At 31.8% G+C, this 21,259-nt stretch overlaps 1 protein-coding gene across 1 annotated transcript; it reads right to left on the reverse strand.

The window, feature by feature from the left end:
- Positions 1–9,545: 9,545 nt before the first annotated feature.
- On the reverse strand, positions 9,546–19,877 carry LOC133672906 (uncharacterized). Its single transcript, XM_062093464.1, has 9 exons — positions 19,688–19,877; positions 16,438–19,222; positions 16,279–16,359; positions 15,756–15,908; positions 11,455–11,618; positions 11,176–11,323; positions 10,968–11,090; positions 10,495–10,582; positions 9,546–9,967 (listed from the first exon to the last, which is right to left on the reverse strand). The coding sequence occupies exons 2-9, from the start codon at positions 19,147–19,149 to the stop codon at positions 9,774–9,776; spliced, it is 3,663 nt and encodes a 1,220-aa protein (XP_061949448.1). The 5' UTR covers positions 19,150–19,222; positions 19,688–19,877; the 3' UTR covers positions 9,546–9,773.
- Between the last annotated feature and the right edge of the window lie 1,382 nt (positions 19,878–21,259).

Here is a 21,259-nt window from a genome sequence, read left to right on the forward strand (position 1 = left end):
CCCTTTTTTTTTTACTTTTTTATTTTTGTTTTGTTCTAACACGAAGATCAAGCTCAATACATTAGATGCAACATACGAATATGCTTTGTTTCTCTAAAAGCTTCGTTGATGTCCATTGGTTATTTTGTGTTCTAGCTGACCTCTTGCTTATTTTTTTATTCATCCTTATAGCTTATATTCTTTTTTTGGGAATGCCTAGTCTAGTTTTCCATCATAATTTATTGTGTTCAATCTGGGTTTTGCATCTTTCTCTGTATTTAAGAAATTTCTTTGCTTATCTAATTATTTGCTTTTTAGACATGGTTTTTCCTTCTTGAATTGAATTAGTATCTGGCCTCCTTTTTTCATTGAGTGTGTTTTGATGTATTTTCTCCTTGTCTTTTTATGTCTTTCCACTTACAAGGACAACATTGTTTAGGATTTTTTTTTCATTTTAATTTATAAAGAGTGTCATTGATGTTATTTGATATGAAAGCTTAATTAACCATCTGACTCATATATATTATGTCATATCATAAGATTGTATAGGTTTGCTTAGTCTTTCATGCAAGGTGCACCAATTGATACTTTTCTTGCTTTTTGTATCTTCAATGTCTTTTCTAGTTATCTTAGTTTAAGTATAATGATTAGTCTTCATTTATACTTTAATTGAATTTTTCATATTTTTCTCACACCTCCACATCCATGTGTGTATGTATACCTAACATGTCAAGAAAATTGGTGTTCGGCTAGCTAATGATTATATCATGATTTGTTATGCTTGGCACCTATAACCTAGGTTTGTTTTGGTTGTTCCTTTTAACTCATTGCTTCTTTCCTCCTTTTAGTTTTTCTTTTCTTTTCATGCCAATCTCATGATCACGTGGTCACGCAACCCATAATAAGATTGATAACGAATCTTGAAAAGCCAAAACAAGTCATATAGAAATGTGACAAGATGAAAACCTGTCCTAAGACACCATCACTATTGGAATAAGAACCTCTACCTACAAATACCAATTTGCAAACGAGAAGTATAAGGAGAATATCACGAAACTAGTTAATCTTTGTAGGTTAATTTAGTTCGTTAGAGGTTCTTTTTTTGCTCGCACTTGTTGCCAATAACTTTGTATGAAAGTAATAGCCGGTAATAATTTCAAATAAGTACCTCTTGCCATCCATTTGTATATATATTTTTGAATGATAACTATTGGTGCTCTTTTTTTGTTTTTCATCATTTCAGCGTTGAACCAAAACTCTCAATTCTTCACATTCTTTATTGATTTCCTTATAAACCTTTGTAATTCGTTCTGCCTTGTGCTCTTTATCTATCATCATAAAAGCATTATGATCACAAGTATTTGAAACTCGTGACCTAAATTTCTTTTCCTTACTTGTATTGAATTCCCTCCGATTAACTTTATGTTGAACTCCACTATTTTGTTGTCTCATCAAAGTCATCTCATCTTCCAGATCCTACATCACCTTAGTTATTAGCTCAAGTGTTTGAAGAAAGCTTGCATCTGAAAGATGTTATCTGCTTTCAATATAGTGGAGTCATTATTTTCAGATATCTTTGAATCTACAAAACTAATTAGTAACAAAAAAAAATCCTTATAACTCCTGTATTTCACACAATTTAAGGCTTTTCACTTAATTAATTTTGCCTTTTAGCTCTCGGCTCACCTTATTACTGTTATTTCAAAATTGAAAATCAATAAACCAAAGTCAATGGTTATCGTAACGCAATCCAAATATATATAAAGTGACTCAAGAATCAATAATATATTGAAAACAAGTAAAACAAAATTATCATTATGATTTCAAGAGTAACAAAGCAAATTCATACGAAATATAGATGATACGAAAATTCGAAATAAAACAAAATTTTTTTAATGAAAACACTTATTTGACTCTTAAATAACCCAAATATAAAAGAAATAAACTCAAAATACTAAAAAAATAGTACTAAACATGTTTTTATAACTAGACGCAAATCTGACACGTTACATAATTTTAAGCACCAAAACTGAAATTCAGACCAAATGATATTGGAACAATCTCAAGTTTGATATGTAGTATCCTTGTACCTTATCACTAATATATGTTAGTTTATAAATTGTTATCTTATGCCTAGGTATTGAAAACTCATATATGTTAAGTTTGCGATATAATTTAACTTAGAATCGAAACCCCAATCAAATGAAATAAAAAAGAGCCGAAATTTAACATATAGTGTTATTTCACCCCAAATAAGCAGTATATGAATTTTGAAGTGACTTTAAGATGGTTTGATTTGATTTCTCTATTTTTTATGTTTTCATAACAAAATTGAAACTAGATTGAATAGCATCTATTCTTCTTGTTTTTTTTTTTGGCCTTTTATATTACTTATATGTTTAAGGACAATTAAAAAAATATAAAAAAAACACTTTCTTTTTGTTATGAGATGCCAAAAACACAAAGAGCTAAACTTGTGAAACACAAAGAAATTTTTTTTTTAAAAAAAGATCCGACCTAATTTCAGAGCCTAGCTCTGATACCAATTGATGCATACTTGATGATCATGTGGTCATGTAACTCATAATTAGATTGACAACAAATCCTGAAAAACCAAAACAGGTCTAATATGAGTGTGACACAATGAAAATCTATCATAAGGTACTAACATTATTGGAATGAGAACCCTCACCCTACGAATACCAATTTATGAACGAGAAGTATAAGAAAGATGTCATGAAACCAATTAATCTTCGATAAGTCAATTTAGTTTGTTAAAGAACTAAGAATATAAGAATCTTTCTCACAGAAGTTGAATAAATTTGGCAACCATAATATTATCAAATATTTTTTTTATTTCATCCTTACAAAGAGTATTTATTATAAAACCCTAACACTAATGGGTTAGAAATTTGCCCAATTTAAATCAAGTCCAAACTAATTAAAATAAGGTTTAGATATAATAAAAATAAATAAAATAATAGTCCAAAACTATTTTTCACCCTTTGTTGTATATGACAGGGAAAAATACCTAAGATAAATAATTGTCGAAGAATACTTGCTGAACAAAAACATGATGCCTTGTAAAATAAAAATAAATTTCTGACCAGTTAATTCTTCATATTTGATATGGAATCCTTGTAAAATTAGTAAATCAAAGGTTACAACATAAGTTCTCAATAATATTAAGTACTTCTTGTAGTGAATGAAATCTATAACTCTAACGAAAACAATGTCTTGATGTCTTAAGTAAGTCAAAGACTTACTTATTATTGTATCCACTTCATTTTAGGCCTTAGAATAGACTAAATGAACACTCCTAATGAATCCTTTGATGTCATAGCCAGGATCACATCAAAATTTGACCCATGTGAAATAATCCTTAACAAACTCCGATTTGAACTTTTTTTTATGTATAGAATTGATTGTTCTAATTATTAAGTAAATATTGATCACAATGATGTTGATCACTTTTTATGATATGATATTCTTTCTCATATTTTACGACATGATAACTAGGATGATGACATTATTGATTCAGTTAGTCATGCATAAGTTAACGGTAGTGATTTCATTCTAGACAAGCTTTCAAATCAAATTATTATCAAATATTTATCATTTTCATGGCCGATGGCCTTTACTTTTATAACACACTATCAGCTTTAGTTGGTCATCTCCTAACCATGTTTTAAATTTGATTAATCCTATTATTTTCTTTTAAAATTATAAATATTTCATCATTTTATAGAGTTGAAAAACATCGATCTGACCTGTAAGTTCCTAATGATTCCACTAATAAAGGGTTTGTATCTACCTTTATCGCACTTTCTAATGTCAACCATAACATATATCTCTCACCTACTCAATAATCAAGATTATCTAGCCAGGTTTTTTTATAAAAGGATTTGGAAGTGTAAGCCTCCATACAATGTTTTTCACTTTCTTTATAATTCATTTTTTGATGCATCTTACTGTTTTTTCCTCATAGACTTCTTTAAAAATGCTTATACATGTAGATATGATGAATATGTTAGACTTTGGTGATAGAACTTTTAAATACAAGCATTGTAAACTATTTTGGATTAATGAACACCTTGAAGATAACACTTTTTTTTATAGGTGGTCAGTTGTACCAATAATGTTTTATTGATGTGTTTGTCAATGTTGAGAAAAGTTGTTTTGATTATATAAATGTTAGCCAAAAAGCTATAAAGGCATCTATGATGTTGTTCTCAAGGGTGATGTCAATGGCTCAATTACTGGAAAATCATTGTCCCTTCTTCTTTTATTGGTAGCCCATGGTATATATAATTAATAATGACCAAGACTTTATGGCTATATATAGACACTATAGTAATCTAAATATTTTTATTACATTTACTTGAATTTAAATTAACTTGAGATTTTAAGAGAGCTTCACAAAATAAAGATGTACAAATATTAAGATAAGCCAAATACCATTATACAAATTCATTAAGTTAAGCTTAATGATACGACAAGTTTCATTAAATCAAGGAAATTGTTTGGTCATACTATTAGTGGTAATGAACTTTTTTCCTCTTTTTCAATGGTGAGTAATTGTTGTATTTTCATTTTCATTGCTTTCCCACTTTTATTAGATGTTTTTTTATTGAGTTTTTTTAAATTACCATATTGCCATCTATTAATTTGGCTTGAATTTGAGTTCAAATGTCACAATGCTTAACATGTTGATTTGATCATATTAACTGAGATCCTAGATAAATAATCTAATCTTGAATGCTAAAACATTGTCTCCCAGTTTATGATTCATAATGATGTGAATCTAGAGGGTAAGAACTCTCTAATCTATAATCAAGATTCAATCTTAATCCAAGAAATCCAAAATCAAATTTGATGAAACTTGACCCAGTGATTATCTAAACTAAGAAATTATAGTTATTGAATGAAAATCCTGACAATTATAATGAACCAAGAACCGAAGTTATAAAGATTGAACATCACAAAGAAAGAACATTTGATAAGTTTTGAATAAAGAACCAAGAGCAAGAGATATCCTTTCTAATATTGTTTCTGAAATCATCAAGTTGTTACAACTTAAAAACTGAAAAAAATATTAATAGTTCAACAAAATAAACCCTACTAAATTATTGAACTAAATTAAAACCCAAATATAAGCTATTTTAAAAGTACAAGTAAAATAAAACACAAAGCCCAAGACTTGTATAAATAAAATCTCAATCCCTAAAGTAACTTCTTGGCCTTATTATAAGGGCTTTCCAATATTTGATCACTATAAAATTCTAACCCTGCAGGAAACATGGTCATTAAAATCTCATGATAAAATTTCAGCTCAATCCAACAATCAAATTGAAAGTTATGATCATCAATATAAAGTTGTGTAGCCAAGCTCTAAGACATGTTAAACAACCTCGTCTCTTGCTTGGGTTTCATGATCAAAGCTTGATCCTCCTTTGAACTCAACTTTATGTTTGACGCCACTTTAAAGGGCTTCTCGAAACTTGCTCGACTCAAATGTCATAAATAAGTCTATTGAATGCCTTTTTCATCATCTTGGCTTTTGCTCTGATAATTTGTCAAAACATGATATGCTACTTTTTGATTCTTATCACAAAATCTATATAGTGTTGCCAATATAGAAGCTTTATGCATAAATTAGGTTAGTGCTCAAAGTGTTTTCTAAAAAAAAATTCAAGTAAAAAACTATTTTCAATGCGAATGGTTTTGTTTATTATAAATGTTAAGATGATTAGTCAAAATATGTTATGAAAAGGAATATAAATCTCAACAATTACCATGTTGTCTCTTATAATAAAAGCTTCTTATTAGATACCAATCTCAAATCAATATTAAAATTTGTTATCAATAAATGCTTATAAAATACCTTTCAAATACATTAGCAAAGGCATATATAAGTGTATAGTTGAGGTTGCTTTGTTTGTCCTTATAAAGTTGTTTGACAACTCTTGTAATTTTCAATCCATTTTTGAGACCCTCTTATTGAGCACTTATAGGTACACTTTCCATTGCAGCATTCAATATAGTTTTTCCAACAACTGATTCTCTTCACACATTTTTAAGAATGCCAAATGCAGACAAAATAATTTTGACATAGTAGTTCAAATATAGTTAAAACAACATTATTACTAGAACATTTTATTGCTTGTAATTACCTTATAAAAACATTTAGGATACTGACAAAAAAATGGTCAAAAGGACGTAACAATAGTCAAATTATGTATGTTATTTCTGTTGTCTAATAGTTATACTTTATAATAATGCTCCTCAATTATGTCAAATGAAAAACCATTTTTTATGATCTAAAAGCAGTTGATGGTTATATATATAACCATCAACTGCTTTATATATATCCCATGTTTCAATCAGCTTGAAAAGCCGTTAGACTTTCAAGCTATGATAGAGAATGAACAAAAGCATTTGGCGAAGTTAGTTGTCCTAACAACTTCCTCTCCATGAACATAGCATCTCTTCATGAGCATTATACTTTTTTGCAAAGTTGCTAACCCGAGATATCTTCTCTTCATTTCTAAACCTTAATTTTATTAATGATGATATACTATTGAATTTAAAGACTTCATTTTCAATATAATATCAGGATAATAAATAAGATCTATGAGTTTAAGAGAAGAGCTTAACTATGATGTTGATATGATCCTAGAAAGTACTTTTTGGATTTTATCACAAAACTAAGCATTGATTAGAAACAAGTCTATGATTATGTTTGGAAATTATCTTTGCTAAAAAAAATTCCATGTTTTTTATCCTTTGAAGAAACATAAGACTTTCACTAGATAATTTAAATGATGATGAAATAAGATCACCACAAGCATTCGCTAACTAGAACCCAAATATTGAAGATTAAAAAATATACAATGCCCTCATCATTAAAGATACCGATGCATCTTTAAAAACATACCTGCCAAATTCAGATGAATCAGCACAACAATAACTATTTCAAAGAATGGAGCATCCTCAACCCTAGAAATAACACAATCTTTGATATAAAATAATTTCATCCGTGATAGGATTTCTAGTGAAAAACATGTTTATCTAAGCACCAATTTAATGTGCACAATGTTAACCAACATTGGCAGCATAGACTTATTGTGTCCTATTAAATTTATAAACAAGTAGAACCCCTTCTCATTTTTTTATGCTTAAAAAATTAAGAAAATAGAAAAAAAAACTTTTATAGCCGTGAGAACTCACATTACCATGGTTTTTTTTTCAAAAACAATTAGTAAAATAACATAATTTTTAAAAAAGTTGGCAAAATAGTATAGTTTATATATGTCACGATTGAAAAAACAAACAACATTCAAAATTATTGTTATTTAGAAATGAGATATGTCAAAGAGGCCCTAAAAGACACACCAGTACCATCAAAAAAATCTCGACGAGATAAATCTAACAACATTAAAGAAGATCATCAATTGTGATCAAAGTGAGCCACACTAGCCATCTGAAGATGGCAGGTGGCTTACTTGCCTATAGCAACAAGTGCAGCCCACTGTAATAACCATTGGTGAACTTTTTAGTGATGTTGGATTTCTCTCGTCGAGAATTTTTTATATGATACTAATGGTGTTGTAATAAAAGATTAAGTGTGTCTTCAAGGCTTTTTTCTTTATTTTCATTTCTCCTTGTAATTTATGAAAAGAGAGAGGAGAAAGAAAAGGAAACAAAAAGAAAAAAAATCCAGGAGGCACACTAAAGCTCCAATTACAATACCATTAGTATTATCAGAATGATCTCAACGAGACAAGTCCAATGACACCAAGAAAGGTCACAAACTGACTATAGCGAGTTACACTTGCCGTTAACGGCAAGTAAGCCACTCGCCACCTTTAAACGGCAAGTGTGACACACTCTAATTATCGTTGTTAACCTTTCTTGATGCCAATGAATTTATCTCCTCGAAATTGATTGTACCGGTGGTGTTATAATCAGAGTTTCGGTGAGCTTACAGAGTCTATTTCTTTATTTCTTTTGTTTTCTCTCTCCTCTCTTCTCATTGTAATTTGTGAAGCCCTTCTCATAATTTAATTGAAATGTCATGTTTCTCAGTCATGACATGTACAAAATATGATATTTCATCAATTTTTTTAATTAATAAAAAAAATAAACACAGACTAATTACATTGTCTTTGCTATGACATAGGCATAAACTAAACTCTTTATTTATTTATTTTATTATTGATGTGTTATTTGATATTATAGGAAAAATTACAAAGAAACTCATTGAAAGAAAAAATATGTGGATACTAAAATGCAATGGATGAGTCACTAATGATAATTGAAGTGGATCACACTTGCTGTCAAAAGCAAGTGAGGCACTTGCCATCTTTAGACGACAAGCATGACACTCTCTAATTATCATTGGTAATCTTTCTTGATGTTATTGAATTTATTTTCTCAATATTTTTTTGATGATATTGGTGGTGTTATAATCAGAGTTTCAGTGAACTTACAGAGTTTGTTTCTTTGTTTTCTCTCTCCTTTCTTCTCATCATGATTTGTGAAGCTCATTTCATAATTTATTTAAAATGTTGCATTTCTGAATAGAGATAAATTTGAAGATCATGTTTTTCAATCATGACATGTACAAAATATATTTCACCAATTCTCTTATAAGGGAACTCATCAAGAAACAAAACTTGATAGGGACAAAATATAGTATTTTATCAATTTTCTTACAAGGGAACTCATCAAGAAAAAAAAAATACATGGATACCTATCTTATATTTAATATGGAAGTTATCTTTGGAATAATGTCACCAATTCTTTTTGAAATCTCATTACATGGCCACTTATTATTATTATTTTATGATAACTTAAGATTAGAACAAGAAAAAACTATTGAAAAAGAATAAATGTTGACTCAAGTGATAAAGTACACTCGCAAGTTCTCCAAAAATTTAAACTGCTATATCATGCATATAGTTAGAACTATAAAGTTGAGAAATTTTATGGTATTTAAAAAATAATTAATAATATTTTATTAGTTATTTCTTGAAATTTATTTTAAAAAATAAATAGATAAAAGAAAAAAAAATCCTAAATAAATATATTTATTTATTTTTATAACTTTTAATGAATTATAGATTTTATTTTCTCTAACCTCTTGCATCTATCTCTTTCATCAAAATAGCCATAACATATAACTAATTAAATATCATTAATTACTCTATGAAAACCATAAAATGCATGTCAAGCTAACTAGCAAACTAAAAATCAACATCAACAATAAAGAACTAATTAGGACCCAAGGATGAGAGGGTAGACAAGTATGAAAGTACAAAATTCAATAATAAATATAATTATCAAGAAACTAATTTAATCTAAAAGTTTAAACCATTAAATAAAATCTCATAATATAATTTCTATTATTCTCTAACACACCCTCAATTAAAAACCCTTTTAGGTTTAAAACTTGCACAAGCTTACACTACATTGTGCTTAATTTTTATCAAATAAATAAGATAGTGAGATTCGAACTTTTAACCGCTTAATCATCAAGACTTTGATACTGCATAAAAAAACAATTCAACTCAAAACATGATTTATATTATTTTTTAAAGTTAATATTTTGAAATAAAACAGTACTTGTCAGATTTTTGTAAGAGAGAATCACTTCCATTTCAAAAACATTATGGAAGCCGATCTCTCCTTCCTAACATGATACAAGTCTCTCTTTTGGAGAGTAGCGTAAAATGAATCAATTTACGATGAAACATATCATGGGAGGGTGAAAACTAGGAAATGTGAAACCATTACTTTGATGCCTTGTGTTCGTGTCCTTCGGCTTGGCTAGCAGCTGATGACATTGTGCGCAAACGACGGGCAATTTCTGTGAAAGAAGGCCTAACAGCAGGATTAGGGGCCCAACATTGCTCCATCAACCTTCTCCATTCAGAATCACAATAACTTGGAATTGTTGGTCTCAACGTGTTGTTTACAATTCCTCCTACACGCAAGGATAAATATTCACACGTGTAGACAGCACAGGGTATAAATGCAACTGACATCAATAGCACACCAACAGGTCAGAGGAGCAGATTTATTGTGCAATTGCTGCAGATAATGTGCATAATATTCCAAGTTCCAGAGGTTAGATTGTGCCTAGAAGTACAATTTGCCCATTGGCATGGAACTATTCCAAGTCTAGATACCATCACATAACAAAACCCCATTCAAGATCCACAGATAGCCCAGTTTCAGTACATGAGACACAAGTCTATAACAGAACAATATCAGACCCAGTGACTTGATTTTTCAAGCAAGTTTTCATTTTCATCACCTCTTGATCATTTAAAGTATCTCAGCATTATTTCCTCGTATAAATACATATCGTATATGTGCATTCATGCAGTGAGAATAAATCCATATGAATAGAAAGACTAAATTCAAATTTGTATTTTAGTAGATGTCCACTGGCATTTTTGGTACACACGTGCATGCACAAACAAAAGAAAAGGAGTACAGAAACTATACCTATAATTGCACCATAGTGCATGTTGGCATATGGCTCCTCACCGGTCAGAATTTCCCACAAGACAATTGCAAAAGAGAACACATCAACCTGAGATCTATTAAAGATTAGTAACTGATCTTAAGGGACATTAAACAACAAGGACTACAGATGATGGAGAAAGGAAAGAATGACGAGATAAATTTCTGCATAAACCAAGTTCCGTATATGTCAACTAAAAGGTAATAAAAGCAGGACAAAATTTTAAAGCTTAAACCAGCTTGGCAACTTGTCACAAACTAGATGAAACAGAAAGTAGAGATTCAGATAAAGTTTTCAACCACCAAATGCCAACGAAGATTTTGAAACTTCCACCATGTCAGCAACAAACTTAACCGAGGTCTGAATGGAACAAAAATCTAATTCTGTACAATTCTATAAAATTACACTCTTCTCATGCCATTGACAAGAGTAATTTCAGGAGTGAAACGTTTACCTTTTCTGAGACCTTATTACTGCTTCCGTTTAGCAGCTCAGGGGCCATCCATGGTAGAGTTCCGCTTACACCTCCAGAAACCAAAGTATTTCGCTTGATTTTTGACAGGCCAAAATCACCAACCTGAGCCATCCATTCATAAGAAACTGTATAGAAAGTACACAATCATTGATGCAATTGGCTTGTTCTTCATACAACTAGAATTTACCTTGCAGATTGGTCTCTGGGGATCTTTCAAGTTCACAAGCAAGTTGTCACATTTCAAATCGAAATGCACAATATTCTTTGAATGCAGATATTCCATTCCAAACGCAGCATCCATAGCTATGAGAAGTCTCTTGTGACGGTCTAGATACCTGCAAGTTAAGATTTAGAAAAATAAGGAACAGGAGAACACAACACAATTGACTGCCTGTGTATGAAATTCCAAACTAGTTGGAACTTAGCCAAACTGAAATTCAAAGAGCTGCAAAAGTGCACAACTTACCTATCTTTGCGAAGTAAAACACTTCTAAGAGAACCATCAACCATGTACTCTGTCACAGCAGCTAATGTCCCCCCATGTCCATCTTGAACCACGCCATAAAATGCTACAACATTTGGATGGTGGAGCTTTGAAAGGATGTCAGCTTCCCGCCAAAACTCTAAGGTCTGGTGATGCCAGTGAAAATAGATTATATAACATGGCGTTAAGAAAAGGATATGACAAGAAGAGGAAACTGGAAGCTGATCCTGGCCAATGTACATCTTGCAGAAAACTAAAAACAGACGTCTCCAATGATGGCTATAGCACAAAATAGCATAAAATTATTATGGCAGGTGTCCACATAGCGTGAAGGGCATCGGGATCAAGGAGACCTCATTTAGTTACTTGGTTTAGGGTTACTAGAAAATTCAGGCAGACTAATCTCATATGAAATTCTAAGATAAGGAACTGATTATGGCTAAGGAAGATATTAGCATCTCTAGTGCACCTTATCTGAGGTAAACGGTATTGCATGGTCTAGATGTGACTTAAATATATTAATAGATTCCTAACTGATGGTCCATCTATGACTTAAAATAACGATTTATTCTCATGAATAAATCTAGCGTTTCAATTACATTATGGACTCGTATGCCTAAATAAATTCTTGTGAAAAGAATCTATATAGGTGTCCTGAGAAGGTTCATCTATCCTTGAAAGCAAAAGAGTTTTTCACAACTTGTTTATTGTAGCGAAAAAAAATATTCTTGAATAAATTTGGTAAATACCCGAAATAATTATGAGAATTTTCTAGTCAACTTCTAGTATTTAAATGACAATCTATTTGTAGGTCTAATGTTTACATTAGAATATTAACCATTAATTCTCATAAATTAATATTTTAGAAGTAATTGAAATATTAGTCAAGTTCTTATGAATTCAATAAACTGGTTATTAAATTCAAAAGTGCATGCAAAGATATTTTTTGAATTTTTATGTATATATAAAAAAATGTTATATCATACCATATGTTTATACATATTTTTTTAAGAAAAATATAATTTTTATCTTTTAAGAGACTTGGCCGAATGCACACCAAATAAAATACATTTTTGTATTTTTGAAATGAGAATTTTTTTTATATAAATTTTTGAGATTTCGACAAAAAACAGGTATTTTAATATTAGATCAACATCTTACAGTGTAAGTCTACGACCCCGATATTAAATAAAGTTGCTGAAATAAGTAAAGTGAGGGACCACAAATAATTTTAAATTGGTTCTTGAAATTTTTTAGAATTTTAGGAATTTATTTAGGTATGTTTGGCAAAAAAACCATTTTTATTCAAAAAAAATCTAAGAGTGTGTTTGTCAAAATAAATCTAAGAGCGTATTTGCCGAACAACACCCGTTAGGCCAAAAATGCCTTGACAAAAAAGTAATCAACCAAACAAAGCCTAAGCACCTAACCCAAAACAAAACAACTCAAGTCGACTCGAAAACACTAGTTCAACCCTGAATCAAACCGAAAACCATGGTTCGACCCAAAACCCTTGGTTCTATCTAAACCGAACCAAAGACCACTGGTTTGACCCGAAAAACAAACCAAAACTTAAACTAGAAACCAATACAAATCAGACTTGAAAAAACAAACAAAAAACTCAAAAATTATTCGTCAAAACGGATCAAAACCAGAGAAAATGAAGAGCACGAAGAACACCGAACCCAACAACACAAATCTCAATCCAGACAAGTTTTCAAGCAATCAAAGGTAAGGTTTTATTCGGAATCATGCATGGACCAAGAATTAAGCATCCATTCACTTCGATTATCAAAGAATCAACACGATTTCGTCAAAATAGGTTTTGGTTCAAAACTAAAATCCTAGGATTAAAAATCCATAAAAAAAATTGTTATTGATGCATGAAGACCTTAGATTATCGATTAAACAAGTCATACAAACATGCAGAAACCAAAATCGAATCAAAATGAAACCTCAAACTAGTACTCAAGACAATGTTCTTCGGATGGACGTGAAGAACATTCAACAGCAAAAACCCAGAAATGCCCTTTTGAAGCTTTAAACTTCTAGTTTTTGACCATAACAACCATATTGCCATATTCATAACATTTTAATCAAAACAAACAACAAAAAACCACAAATCATGGAAAATATACATGAAATTCCTAAAACCAAAACTACAGCTCTATTGACAGCCAACCAATGCATTAAATTTACATCGAAAACTAACTCTTTGGGACAAAAGTCAAGCTCAGGAACCAAGGACATGAGCTAACAATTCAGAAATAGCCACTGCTACTTTTGGCAGATTACAAAAATCATTTTATCTCAGCAAAAACAACATCCAAACGTTTCATAAACATCCAGAAACATTAACAATTAACTCAAACCAAAATCAAGCAAAAAAAAAACTACATTTTTATACGTTAAACAACATCCAAACTTAACACCATGGACACCAAAATAAGCCTAAAATGTCATTAAACATTAAGAAAGCATAAACGGGCAAGCCACATGGACTCCACCCTTTAAACTTCCAGTGTTTACATGGTTATACCTTCTCCAAGCTTGCTTGCTATCCGTTGTTGTTTTTCCTTCTCTTTTCCTTCATTCTTTCCCTTTCACCTCTCTCTTCAAAGCTTGTTAGACCTTTTATGTTAAGCTCTTGGACCTTCACAATAGAGTCTATTGACAATATTTCCCCACGTTTTTCTTTTTCTTTTTTTCTACCCCTTTTCCTTGTTTGTTTTTCATATTTTCAGTGAGTATTTATAGGTTTTTTCTAGGATTTTTTTGGTGAATTCAATCAAAGATTGATCAAAGCTTAGCCCTTTGATCAAAATGAGAAGATTCTAGATAAAAGTTAACAATTGGAAACTCTTGTACTAGGCTTTTTTTACAATGGTGGTTTTTGTCCTTGGTGGTTTTGCTAGACTTAGAGGGCAAAGAGCTATTTCTGGCCTTTTGATCTTAAAAGTGAGGTTTTAAAACCCTTGATAAGAATCCTCTAAAAGGCTTTCAAGAGTGAACACATGAAAAAAATGGTTAGTTTTTGAAAAATGGGTGTCACAAAAGGCCGATTGGGTTTGACCATTTTTTAGGCTTCGCCGAAGCAACTTCGATGTAAACATCAGCGGAAACCACCTAAAGTTGGTAGAGAAGGTGCACACATTTTGTTTGGATTCAATCTTGCTCAATTTGGAGATTTGTAACTTCACATTCATTCGTTCAAATGTGTCAACTCGATCAACCCAGAATCTAAAAATGTAGAGAAAGCTAAACGGGGACAAGATATTGGAGACTTTTGAGGAAGAATTGGGGTGTAAACGTTCAATTTCACGAGCATGGGGTTGTAAAAGGGGTGTTTCTCAGTTGAATGGTGGTGGTGGTTACAGCCCCTGAGATGATCAAAGACGCCACATTTATTCGCCCAAACATGCTTACTCAATTATCCAAAATTGCCAAGGAAAGAGATGAATAGTGGGTGAACGACATGTCGTCTAGGTTAAACCCTAGAAATTAGAGTTTTTTTAATTTGAAATTTGACAAATTTCATTTTGGTCCTTACTCTTCCAATTCTTTTTAATTGCACTCATAATTGCCTCTTAACTTTTAATTGCATGCAATTGTACCCCTATCAAATTCAAATATCAGCTCCAAAATTCAGTGCCTTTTACAAACGAGTCCTTGGTTTTCAATTTGTTCAATTTCATTCTTAATTGACAGCCAAAATTTCAATTCCTTTCAATTTGGCCCCTGATTTGACCAATGTCTACCCCTGAAATTGCGTGCCACTTACAAGTTGGTCCTTGGTCTTGGGAATCTGTAATTAAGTCCTTAATTGGCCTCCAAACTTTAATGTTTTCACAATTAAGCCCCTGATTTGACCAATTAAACCTTCCAAAGTCTAATTTCAATCTCCAAACTTCAATTTCTTCCAATTAATACCTAAATTGACTCCAAAAACTGATTTTCCTTGCAATCAAGTCCTCAATAAAATTAATTAAGCCTTCCAAAATTCTTATTGAGTCCTTAACCATCCAAATTTGTATTTATTTACCCTAAATAAAAATATTTTCACCAATGAGGCCTTTTGTCGGTCAAAATTGAGTTGTCAATTTTGTCAATCTTATACATTTTGGTCTCTAACTTTTCCACTTGTCATCTTGGTCCTTTACCACCAACTTAGACAATCTTCTAGGCTTTCTTCTTATATTTTTTTTTTTTTCAAAAGTAGGTAACAACAATTATTTTTAGGGGAAAAAAATGAAAACGCATATCAGGAGTTGTGCAATAGTTACCAGTCTCTTGTGCTCTGATGATCGTCCAGTAAAACATATCTTTTTTAGCATCTTAATGGCAACATCCGTTCCCCTCCATTTTCCGTGATACACGGTGCCAAAAGTGCCAGAACCCAACTCTTTCTGCTCTTCAAGATCTTCATTTTTTATGATCTGTTAAATCACCCATAAAAGGGTAAAAAGGAATTAAGCAGATGTTATTCTAAGGTAAATAGTAAATTGAACTCTTTTTAAAGTAGAAGATGGAAGAGCATAAGCATGCAAGAGGAATGAAATGCATCCATAAGTTCCTGCAAACTCATCATATTCATATCACAGTCACAGAAGCACAAAGGAGAAAAGGAAAACTAGTTAGGAAGCATATTGTGGTCTATCTCCAGGTTTGGTTTCTTTTCATATGTATTACCAATTGAAATTTGAGTCAATTAATATTTAGGCATGGCACAAGTAAATTACTTTGAACACTAAAAACAGGACAGGTTACATCATAATACAGATGAGTAAATATATCTAGGATAGATACCTGCAAGGTATTGATATCAAAATCTCCCAGAGAAGGATCACGAGGAGGAAGGCCATCATTCCTGTTATCCAACTTCCCATCCTATAAGCATCAGAGTGAAGTTTAGCTGGCATGGTAGGAAATGAGCTCTCAAATCAAATTAAAATTGAGAAGAGACACCTCATACTGTGACTCTGGCGACTGTAGGTTCTCCATCATAGCCTCAAACTGCATACTTTCAGTGTCCTTCAATTGGGAAGGATCAAAATCAGACATCATTGTAGAATCAGCTACTACCATTCCAGGTAAATTATTTTGATTGTCTTGGCCAAAATTAATTTGAGAATAGTCATGGCCCACTGAATCTCTACTGGCTGCTGAAGGTGTGAAATGATAAGATTTATGATCTTCTACATTTGTTAGAACAGACGGAGTAGTAAGGTGATCCTGGTCAATAATAGACACATCTTTTTTAACAAACCCCTCCTTTGCCAACTTCTGAAAATAAGACCAGTGCTTAGGCTCATGAGTTTCCATGTTCACACTCGCACCAGCTCCATCATTATGTATTGGACTAACAACAAAAGCATCCTTGGTAAATATCCCTTTTGAGAATATTTCAGAAAGGAAATCACAAGGGAATCTGTCGTTAATATCTATTTGGATTTCTGCCTGCTTGGTTGACGAAACACCAACAGAAGGTATTCCTTCAACATCTTTAGTTGAGCTCTCTGTCCAAAAAAATGGCTGAGAATGCCCCAGATTGTCCTTATCAGAGACATCCCTGCTTTTTATCTCATCCTGTTCATCTGGTGGATCAGCTGCAGGATCCTTATGCTGCACAACAGAAGTTACTTGGCACAAAGCTGGATGTCCAGATCCCATTTCTCCCTTTTCATCAACCAGGGGCTTCCTTTGATTACCTGTGGTAATATCTGTCTCAAAGTCAGAGACTCCATCATCCATGATTTGAGAGTCTGTACATGATGGTTTTTCAGTTGAAATAGAGTGTTCAGTATGGGCAGCCAGATTACTCTCATGGAAATTTTCCACAGATTTTGTAGTTGGATTGTTCTCAGTGATGTCAGAACATGAATGAGTATTGAGCAACTGAATGCCAAGTGAATCACCAGACTTTGATAATCTATTCAGCAACTCTGCTTGCCCCTGGGGTATTCTCTCTGAATAATAAGCCCTCTGAGGTATAGACAGCTCAAGATAGCTCAAGTCAATTTGATTAGAAGCGGAATCAGCATTTCCTGGACCAGAAGCACCACTGGGTGCAGAGTGTTGATCATCTTCCCAAGATTTAGGTGCCTGCACTTGATTCACATCATCAGCGGAAGAAGAAACCTTCTTCGGTTCTAGGTGTTTTCCCTCATGTTTTGAGGGCACAGTACATATATCTCCTTCTGGAACAACAGCTGTTGCTAGTACTTCATCAACTGGAGCAGGGTAACCTTTCTCTATTGGATGAGTTTTTCCTGGGTCAATCTCTTGTTGAATTGAACCATCAGGCCTTGGCTTCACCTCCTTTACAGATATCTGTGAATTCTTTACCTGAAAGCTATTATATTGCTGTCCCTCGTACAAATCTGCTTCTTCACTCATGAGCCCATGAAGTTGTCTTGCATATGGGATTTCTCCCAAGGAGGAGTAGTTAGATGAGTGACGGTGATAGTGCAATGGAAACTGCTTGGTGTCTCTAGGATCCATCATCTGGCCACGATAAAGCTGTGGATAGGCCTCATAGGCATTGGAAAAACTTTGAAGAGTAGGTTGAGAAGACTGATAAATGTCAGTCAAAGGTGAAGCGCTGAGCCCAACATAAGTAGTTGCAACACTAATTGTCTCCCTGTCTGTGTTTGATCCATCTAACTCATCTAAGTTATTTCCTGAAGAGCTTGCTAAACCATGCAGGACCAATTCTCTTCTGGTTCCCACATCCATGCCATTGACAGCAACTATGTACTGAACCTCAGAATCAACCCCTCCAATGCCGAGACCAAATTGATCATCTTCCAAATCACTCATTGAGAAGAGAAACATTCTGAGTTTTTGTGATCCTTCTCTATCTTCAACTCCACTCCACTCATCCATCATATTTAGCAGATCCTCATCACATGAAACAGAAACCAAGGCATCAAGATCTTCTCCAGGAAGCTGATACTTTATCACAAGAGCTTGGCTATATATTGCTAAAGTTTTCTGCTTAAATTCATGCCAAGAAATGTCCCTTGCTATGCGCATGATGTGTGTTTGACCTCCAACATACCTCAGTTTTCCATCACTCGGACGGGGTAGGATTTTACCACCAAAGCTGCAGAGAACTTTCATTTTCCCAGAGGAGCTATCGGAGACTCCAGAGGAGCAAGCATAGCCATGTAGCGGCACTCCACGACTTTCATAACCTGAAGTTCTTGGAACCGACTGAACTGACCCATAGTTGCTTCTATCTTCATGTAAAGACGAGTTCGTCCTCTCAAATTCTTTTTGACCTCTCTCTACTATAGTTAACATCGAAATTTCTGATCCACTTTCAGACCCTCTATGACTAATGCCTAAAATGCCTTCTAATTCCAGATAACCAGTAGCATAATTGGGATCACCAACAGCATTTGGAATGAGAGGCTTCTTAGGATTAACTCGATCACGCATAAATTCAAGAGCAAACTCCTCACCTGTCTGAATGGAATAGTTAAGTACAGGTTTAACTTCTGGTGGTGGTGCATTTAGGTCAGCAAGTCTCATATTGGAATTTCTGCTGCTTGCAGGGTCTGGTGTATATGCCTGAGAAGCAGGCTGGGATCTCTCATGTCTGGGATCCCCAGAATTGTATTGATATTGTTTATATATCTCTGACTCTTCCATCACATCATCTTTTAAACGCATGAAAACAACACAAAACACACTCACACAAACAGTCCATCAACTAGATACCAAATTTCGCTCGCAACAAAATTTCCTGACAAAAGAATGGTAAAAATGCTCAAACGCGTCAACAACCCTCAAAAAAATTAAGAAAAAGGATACATTGCAAATAATTGAACAGAAATCCACACAGCAAAGAAAACAAAAAAAGCAAGTCAATTTACAAACTGGGATTCATTAAGACATGTAATATTACCAAATTTTGGAGAATCCAACTGAACTTCAAACATAGAAAAACACAATAAAACCTCTTTAACACCCTCCCCCCAAGCGAAGCAACTAATAGATAGAAGTGGTTACAAAGCAACACATCAAGACTCAAAATTCAACTACCACCTACTAAAGCTAAAAGCTACACAAACTTAGAGTAATGATATGATATCTCACCATCAATTAACTATCCAAATCCTTAACACAAAACAAGAATCTATTTCAATTAATTCATAAAAAAAAACCCAAAAAAAATTATTTCTCTCAGCTTGCTTGAGAACATAAATACCTGAAATATGAGGAGAAAGGCTATCTTATCTGTCTCAAAGGTTTGGTTTTTGCTTCAAGAACCGAGTAAAGGATCTATCTGTAAGCTCAAATAATAACAACAAAGCAAATACATTTCTCCTTTTCCTCTCGTTTTCTCTCATTGGGTTTTTGAATTATTTTTTTTTTGCTAAAAATTTGAACTTTTTGGACAACATAAAGTGAGTCCTTTTTGCAGATAAATTATATAAGTTCCGTTTGCTGAAATGTATTTTATTTTTTTGGAAAATTAATTCTAAAAAAATAAATTATTTTTTTATGTTTGATTGTGTAATAGAATATAAGTTGAAAAATACTTTTCAGTATTTGGTTATGTCATGGAAAATAAACTGAAAAATAACTTATTCATGTTTTATTTTTTCAAGTTTATTAAAATAATGAGGAACAAATTTTACAAATTAAAAATTTGAATGAGAATAAAATTGAAAAACAAATTTCATAAATTATCTCAAACAAAATAAATAATAATCAAAATAATAAAGATCAAATTTAAAAAATAAAAATAATAAAAGATGAAGAAATTAAAATAATAATAATTAACATTTCTTAAATTATTTTAAATAAAATAAGTAACAATCAAAAGAATGAGGATATAAAAAATTTCAATAAAAAATAATAAAGAAAAAACAAATAACAATTATAAAAATGAGGATCAAAGTTAATATAAAAATTAAATTTTAAGAGATGAAATTAAAAAATAAATATTCAAAACAAAATATATATAGCAATCAAAAGTTTGATGACCAAATTTGATATAATCAGTAAATAATATGATATTTCTAAATTTTTAACAACTTCCAGAAAGTGTTTTTTGTCTAAATTTTTCAGGAATATATTTTTTTGAAAACCAAGTTAAATTTTTTATTAACCAAAAAGTATTTTTTATCAATTAATTTTTTTAATTATAAATAAATACAAAAAATAATTAAAAAATAATTTTCTAAAAACTACTTTACGACAGATAAACATGTCCTAAACTTGCAAAGGGGGCTTTCTATATTTTCATTTTTCTGAACAGTCAAGTAACGCATGGTTTCCAAAATCACGCGTCCACGACCGCGTTTGGAGAGATGTGTCGTCCCTTTTGTATTGGTGGGGCATGTGTGCATGAAAAAGGTATGGTTAGACTTTGGTTATCTTTTCTTTTTTGTAATTTAGAAATTCAGGTGAACCTTTCAAAAATTAATTATATTCTTTAATTTTTATTTTTATTTTTTTACTTTTAATGTTTTTTAAGTTTAATTTTTTTTAATTTCATCTCGGGATATTTTATTTTATTTATTTATTTATTTATTTAATTTTGATCTTTATTTTTCATTTGCTATTTTCTTAACGTTCTTTTGATTTTTTTTATTTTATCGCTCAACATTTTATTTTATTTACTTTTTTAATTCAATTTTAATTTTTATTTTTGTATTGTTCTTTTCTTCTTCTTTTCTTTATTTTTTTTATCCCTTAATATTTTAATTTTTTTATTCAATTTTAGTTTTCATTCTTTTCATTTTCATTTTCTTATCCTTATCTTTATTTATTT

This window comes from Populus nigra, chromosome 14 (genome assembly GCF_951802175.1).
Source record: "Populus nigra chromosome 14, ddPopNigr1.1, whole genome shotgun sequence".
NCBI lineage: Eukaryota > Viridiplantae > Streptophyta > Magnoliopsida > Malpighiales > Salicaceae > Populus > Populus nigra.

Excerpts from the sequence above, each read along its gene's own strand:
- LOC133672906 (XM_062093464.1), bottom strand. The coding sequence starts at position 19,149 with ATGCGTTTAAAAGATGATGTGATGGAAGAGTCAGAGATATATAAACAA. Across the intron at positions 15,909-16,278 it reads TTGATATCAATACCTTGCAG|ATCATAAAAAATGAAGATCT; the intron begins GTATCTATCCTA and ends GTGATTTAACAG. Across the intron at positions 10,583-10,967 it reads GTAATAAGGTCTCAGAAAAG|GTTGATGTGTTCTCTTTTGC; the intron begins GTAAACGTTTCA and ends AATAGATCTCAG.